The following is a 7,637-nucleotide window of genomic DNA, read 5'->3' as shown; positions in this document are numbered from 1 at the left end:
TCGTTTTAAAACAACTCGTAATATAAAGCGTATCTACGGGCAAATCTTGTAATCGTATATTCTCCATTTGTCCATGAATATTATCACTAAATTAAATGCTGCCCTCAAAATTAGTTTTCAGACGAATGCGTAATTTCAAAATGGAAACAATACAGATAGAGGTGTTTTGTTTTATTGGCTTGCCTGTGGTTGGTTTTATTGGTATATTCGAATTACCGGCATCGGTTTATTGACAGTTTATTATTGGCTGCATTAAGTCACGTTGAAACGCACTAAAGCGAAACGTACGAAAAGTAGCCTGACAAAACCCCAGTTGTTGTACCTGCGACCGTCTTGCTATCAGTGTATCACCATATTGAAAGTTAAAAGTTGAATTTTATTTTGTTCAACGACATCATTAGAGCACGTTGATTTATTAATCATCGGCTACTGGATGTCAAACATTTGGTAATTTTTACATAATCTTAGAGTGAAAACCCGCTACATTTTTCCATTAGTAGCAAGGAATCTTTTATATGCAGTATCACACAGACAGGATAACACACACCACGGCCTTTGATACACCAGGCATGATGATCACTACATTGAAGACGGTGTCCCACAGCAATTGACCTAAAAAAATGGCGCACCAAAATATTTCCTGAACACCGTATGGCTGGCCGCATAGGTAAGACCGAAAATAAATGACTAGACACTTGAGTCACATGTATGAGATTTTCCAAGTCGTGATGTCATTTAGTACCAACAAGGTTATTGGTCCGTAAGCGCCACATCGCCCCATAGTCTGAAGTCTTAGACCAATGTGTGATGAATACTGGGAATACTACATTAGTAAGGGCGGGACGTATCATAGTGGTAAAGCGCTCGCTTGATGAGCAGTCTGTCTAGGATCGATCCCCGTCAGTGGCCCATTGGACTATTTCTCGTGCCAGCTAGTGCACCACGACTGGTATATCAAAGTCCGTTGTATGTGCTGTCCTGTCTGTGGGATGGTGCATATTAAAGATATTTTGCTGCTAATGGAAAAATAATAGCGGGTTTTCTCTCAAAAGACTATATGTCAGAATTACCAAATGTTTGACATCCAATAATCGATGATAAATAAACCAATATGCTCTAGTGATGTCGTTAAACAAAACAAACGTTAACTACATTAGTGAACGTGAAATGGCATCTTATAAGTTATTTCAAAACGTATCAAAAGAGTGAAAGCGACTTACGTTTTAAAACAATTAGTTGTATGGTAGATGGTATCTGAAAGAGACGAATTTAGTATTCTGTTTCTTTCATACTATATTCTATAAAACCAGGTATCTTCCAACTAAAACTTATTTACGGTGCTTTTGTTTGTAGTTAAGTTATGCGTAACAGAAATAATTTCCAGCTCAAGTTATACGCTAGAGGCCTATCCCACCCCCAACTCGGGAATCTGTGTTCCACGCCCGAGCTGCACCAAAAACCGCGCACATAGGAAAACGACTTAACGGACCGGACCCTCTGGACTAGTCGCGCCTTAATCCGAGTACTCTGACCGTAAGAGAGCAGGACAGACATTTGGACAGTTGTAATGTTCTCCTTAAGGTCAGAGTACTCTGGCTAGTTGCACCAATGTTCCACGACTACGTGGCGGGTACGGGTTTTCTCTCTAACCCAGTAGTGTACCATATGTTTGGTACTTGACGGTCGCTGATGAACCAAACCATTAAAAGCACCTGTAACCTAACTTTGAAAATAGTGTTGGACAACGTGTTTATAGATTGTTTTATCAGGCTATCGTCTCATTATATTGCGTATCACTGCAGGTGTTTACAGAGAGAATAGTGATTTGCATTATCAACAGAGTGGGCGAATTGTTTGAAGACTGAGATACATGAGGAGATACACGTGGATAGTTTGGTAACGTTCATTAACACAATTGCTTTTCCCCAGGTAAGAACGCACGCACGCACACACACTGTCTCCTATCCTTTTGACTTTCATCTCTCTTCTCTCACTCCTCTTTCTCTCTATATCTCTCTTCCTACCTCTTGACTATTTCCCTCAGTCTCTTCCTATCCCCGGTGTACATCTCTTCCAAATCTCTCTCTCTCTCTCCCTCTCCCTCTCTCTCTCTCTCTCTCTCTCTCTCTCTCTCTCTCTCTCTCTCTCTCTCTCTCTCTCTCTCTCTCTCTCTCTCTCTCTCTCTCTCTCTCTCTCTCTCTCTCTCTCTCTCTCTCTCTCACACACACACACACACACATAATATATGTACACACATGATATATGTTGGTGTACTTCTAAACGTTTCATCACTTCAATGACTACCATAACTGCCTTTTTAAATGCCAGATCTCATCTCAAGAAAAATTGCAGAACCACCCCTAAAATGTAACTCTAGTCCAGTGGCGTAAGCATGATTTTGTATTGGGGTGGGGGGGCACCTGGCAGCCAAGTAAACAATGATATCGAGTACGCCACTGATCACACCTAAATTTCCCGGGATTGGGGGAGGGGGCATGGCCCTCCAGCCCCCCCCCCCCCCCCCCCCCCCCCCCCGGCTACTCCACTGCTGTAGTCCGTTCTTGTGTTCCGTCTTGCACTATGAACTGGGTAGCTCTTCCTACAGGCCGGGTGTAGCTCGAAAGGTGCGACTGGTGCCAGAGTCACAGGTTCGAATCCACTCGGTGGACCCTTCAGCTTCGGGCATAAAGCTACACGATAGTGTTTTCAGAAAAATCCACATCAATCATTGAAGAAGTAGCGGAGCTGCCTGCATAGTTGCCTGCAGAAAATTTCTTCTCGAAAAAGCGAATCCAAGCAAGAATCATAGAACACCTAAAAAAAAACAGTTTGCTGAGGTGATCCGTCAACCATTTGACTCGTGCTTGCATCCACTGAAGGTTCAGTAGTGTAACTACGAGTCAAATGGTTGAGAGAGAGAGAGAGAGAGAGAGAGAGAGAGAGAGAGAGAGAGAGAGGTGACACGGAGTGGTGACGTCACTTGTCTGTCAGGTGCATAGGAAACGGGGAGATTGGAGTGGAGTTGCGGCACAAATATTTCTAGGTGTCGATGTCTAGTGGACCAATGCGGCTTAATGAATTGTTGTCAATAAGAGGTTCAGTTCGAAGTTAAAATAGGTTGTACTTGGTCCAGTCTCAAAATTAATAAATTGGCGTTAATTTTATTCATGACCCAGTAAATCTGATAAAAGGTGAAGAAAAAGACCACCCACCCACCCACCCACCTTTTTTTTAGTGAATACGATGCATTACTTTAGGGTCACTTAAATATAAGTAATAACTATGTAAATGTTTAGCAGTAACATTAGCTTAAATTAAAAAAGGTATATGCGGGCACATCAAACGGTTTGCCTAAGGCGATGACCCATATCCTTGTGTTGGCAATATTTTCCATAAAACCGATTGCCTTATGATGTTAAGTCTTTGCCTCTAGCTTGCATCTCTGAATAGTATTTTTTGTCCAAAATTTGGTTTTTGCTTTAGAATGCTGACGATTCAGTATGATCGATATTTTAAAAAAGGGATAGGCTACTTAAAATAAATAATAAAAAAACAAAGAAAAGAAAAGAAATCAAAAGGAATACAAAACACCCCTCAAAAACAACCACCCCCACCTCTAGAAAACCCCCACTAACTCCCCCCAACTCCCACCAAACAACAGCAATCAAACAAAAACAAACCAATAAACAAACAAACAAACAAAAAACTAAAAATGGTGTCACTTCACATAAAAAAAACCCTAACAACAAACAAACAAAAAACAACAACAAACTAACAAAATCTCAATATAATCAAAATTACCGGCTTCGGTGGCGTCGTGGCAGGCCATCGGTCTACAGGCTGGTAGGTACTGGGTTCGGATCCCAGTCGAGGCATGGGATTTTTAATCCAGATACCGACTCCAAACCCTGAGTGAGTGCTCCGCAAGGCTCAATGGGTAGGTGTAAACCACTTGCACCGACCAGTGATCCATAACTGGTTCAACAAAGGCCATGGTTTGTGCTATCCTGCCTGTGGGAAGCGCAAATAAAAGATCCCTTGCTGCCTGTCGTAAAAAGAGTAGCCTATGTGGCGACAGCGGGTTTCCTCTAAAAACAGTGTCAGAATGACCATATGTTTGACGTCCAATAGCCGATGATAAGATAAAAAAAAAATCAATGTGCTCTAGCGGCGTCGTTAAATAAAACAAACTTTACTTTTTTTTTATAATCAAAATTATGGAACACGCGTGTATTTTGTATATCACAAAGCAATCAGTTTTGGAAGTATATTACTTTCATTAGGCGATGTGGTTTTGGCGTCCAAGTCATTGCTGTGGGGCAGCCAATTAACTTGCTTTAAAACGATATACATTGAAGTTGGTACCACAACTATCAAACATTTGCTAAGCTGATAATATTACTGTTGTTAAAAACGTTACTATTTTATTCTCCATATGCTAGTAAATTGCGTTTGAGGTCATTCAAAGATAAACATTTATTTTTTAATGTCCTCGGGGAAAGCTTTCCGTCTCAAGTGAGTGACACCCATAAATAGACCACTCCCGACTTCAAATATAAACCCTTCTTGAGTCAGCTTTGGGTAATATTAGGTACGCTATACTAGCCTATAGAATTATTATACCATATGCACTACTATTTGTCATTACTAAACAAAGGATACTTATATTAGACAGTTTTTATTTATAAAACAAAAATAACTGTGGTGTGTTTTCACTGCTGATCAGTACGGTAACTCCTGAACTATCTTCTTTGTCGCCGGTTTCGTGACTTTTGACCTGGAACCCGGAAGTGAAGTTAACTCAATTAACAAGACAGAAGTTTACCAAGTTTAGGATCTAGACCGATGCCTACTTTATGATATTCAATTGTAAGAAATGTTTGCGGATTTTGATAATCCCACTTTTATTATTTTGTTACTTCTCGTTATCGGATGATGATCACATGCCGGTGACCGAGTTGCAAGTTGATTCGAATGCCTGACGTTTCGACCCCAAGTCATTTCGCTCCATGCCAATTCGGACCCAAAGAAAACGTCTGGTATTCGTTGTCACGGTTGATTTGACCATTACTTATTTATTATATTGGTAGTATTTGTAAAAAAAAAAAAAAAAGAGCTAAAAAGCTAAATAATAATAATGATGATAAAAAAAGAACTAAAAAGAAAGAAAGAAAAGTTGTTTGATGTTTTGCAATCGCAGCAATGTGAATAGGCCTAATGGCTAATCAAGTGTTTAGGGGCGTAGTTTGGACATAAATACGCTCTCATTACAGGAAAGAAACACGACAGCACCCACATTCAGCTAAGCTTCGGCAAACTTCTGTATTATGTGTATTAGTGATTAATATGTGGATTTTTTTTAATCAGTTAACTCGAAAATGATTGCTCTAAAGGTATTTGACGTCAAACATAGGATTGTTGTGGTATTAGAGCGGAAATCTTTGCCAACTTTTTGGTTGTCGGGAATTGCCAAAAAAATACATAGCTTGGTCTCTGACTGTAATGAGAGCGTATTTATGTCCAAATGTCCGTCTAGCTCTGTTACAGTCAGAGTACTCGGGCTAGGGTGTAGTGTGGTCAAATATGAATATATAGTGCGTCCCACAGGGAACGCCATTTTTATGCTATGGAATTTACTACACATTATTGTTTTCTAAATTGGATACCAAAATTGTGGGTTTTTTTTTTTTCAAAACACTTTTACTTTTCTTCTTAATCAAACAAAACTGAAATTATTTACAATTTTTTTTTTTTTAGGAGAATGGGATGGACTGTAGCTCACACTTGTGTCTACATTTCCCCTGAATAGCCTAATATTGCATTGTAACAAATGTTTTAACCTCAGAGCTTGGGTTGGAGAGGGGTTTAAAATTACTGAAATTAGAACATCTGAAAATCCTGTCAACAGTTTTGCAGATCCCTCTATTTTGTCATTATATTTTCGCATGTCTTCAAAACTGCATTCTCTAATAGCTGAGAAGTGGTTCTCATCACACCAGACATGGTAGTGTGGGATTTGAGTTCTAATGAGAACATTATCACAAACACATTCTTCTTTCTTCAAAACATTTAGGTATAGGCCTATACGTCTCCTGTACATGTATTCATAGCAAAACAGAGTGTTGTAATTCTGTTGTGGCATAGGAATCTTATTCCTGAAAGTTTTGAAGAAGCAAGAGCAAGTTCGCAGACATGGTTAGATGCTGCACCACATGACCTGGAGGTACATTGTATGATGAAACTGAATGCGAAGCACCATGGCAACCAACAAGGAGATTGATTTATTTTTGTAAAAGATTTTGTTTGTAAGTTGTGAGACAAATCAGGTACGTTATCTTTGAAACTAAATGTATTTGAATCACTACTTATTTTCCATGTTTCTAAAATACCAGTACAAATAATTGCTTTACAATAAAACAATATTTTAAAATAAATATTATTTTATTTTTTCAGATTAATTGCTACAATCATGACATCGAGGGTTTCCAACAACAACAATGGGATGTCCACCCAGAGCAAAGTGAAAGAACTGAGTCCCGTACAGTTTGACGAGAAACGTATGAACCGGGTTCTGCACACAATATTTGTAATTCTTGTTGTCGACCTCCTGGCCTTCACCGTAATCCTGCCTCTCTTGCCATCACTGCTCGATCACTATGGAATGTTTAAGGGGACCCGTGAGTAGGACCGCACCCTATATTCATTCTGACATTCCTGTTTAAGGGGACCCGTGAGTAGGACCGCACCCTATATTCATTCTGACATTCCTGTTTAAGGGGACCCGTGAGTAGGACCGCACCCTATATTCATTCTGACATTCCTGTTTAAGGGGACCCGTGAGTAGGACCGCACCCTATATTCATTCTGACATTCCGGACACCCCTATATTCATTCTGACATTCCTGTTTAAGGGGACCCGTGAGTAGGACCGCACCCTATATTCATTCTGACATTCCTGTTTAAGGGGACCCGTGAGTAGGACCGCACCCTATATTCATTCTGACATTCCTGGGGACCCGTTAGGACCGCACCCTATATTCATTCTGACATTCCTGGGGGACGGTGAGTAGGACCGCACCCTATATTCATTCTGACATTCCTGTTTAAGGGGACCCGTGAGTAGGACCGCACCCTATATTCATTCTGACATTCCTGTTTAAGGGGACCCGTGAGTAGGACCGCACCCTATATTCATTCTGACATTCCTGTTTAAGGGGACCCGTGAGTAGGACCGCACCCTATATTCATTCTGACATTCCTGTTTAAGGGGACCCGTGAGTAGGACCGCACCCTATATTCATTCTGACATTCCTGTTTAAGGGGACCCGTGAGTAGGACCGCACCCTATATTCATTCTGACATTCCTGTTTAAGGGGACCCGTGAGTAGGACCGCACCCTATATTCATTCTGACATTCCGGACCGCACCCCTATATTTATTCTGACATTCCTATTTAAGGGGACCCGTGAGTAGGACCGCACCCTATATTCATTCTGACATTCCTGTTTAAGGGGACCCGTGAGTAGGACCGCACCCTATATTCATTCTGACATTCCTGTTTAAGGGGACCCGTGAGTAGGACCGCACCCTATATTCATTCTGACATTCCTGTTTAAGGGGACCCGTGAGTAGGACCG

At 40.7% G+C, this 7,637-nt stretch overlaps 1 protein-coding gene across 1 annotated transcript in view; it reads left to right on the top strand.

The window, feature by feature from the left end:
- Positions 1–4,548: 4,548 nt before the first annotated feature.
- The window catches only part of LOC121383273 (major facilitator superfamily domain-containing protein 10-like), a 29,582-nt gene continuing 26,493 nt past the window's right edge, over positions 4,549–7,637 (top strand). Inside the window, exons 1-2 of the mRNA XM_041513187.1 lie at positions 4,549–4,869; positions 6,454–6,681. Coding sequence (XP_041369121.1) covers positions 6,470–6,681 — 212 coding nt within the window. The 5' untranslated portion in view covers positions 4,549–4,869; positions 6,454–6,469. The remainder of the gene's footprint in view (positions 4,870–6,453; positions 6,682–7,637) is intronic.

Source organism: Gigantopelta aegis, chromosome 10, assembly GCF_016097555.1.
Source record: "Gigantopelta aegis isolate Gae_Host chromosome 10, Gae_host_genome, whole genome shotgun sequence".
NCBI lineage: Eukaryota > Metazoa > Mollusca > Gastropoda > Neomphalida > Peltospiridae > Gigantopelta > Gigantopelta aegis.
This window is presented reverse-complemented; position numbering and strand designations above follow the sequence as displayed.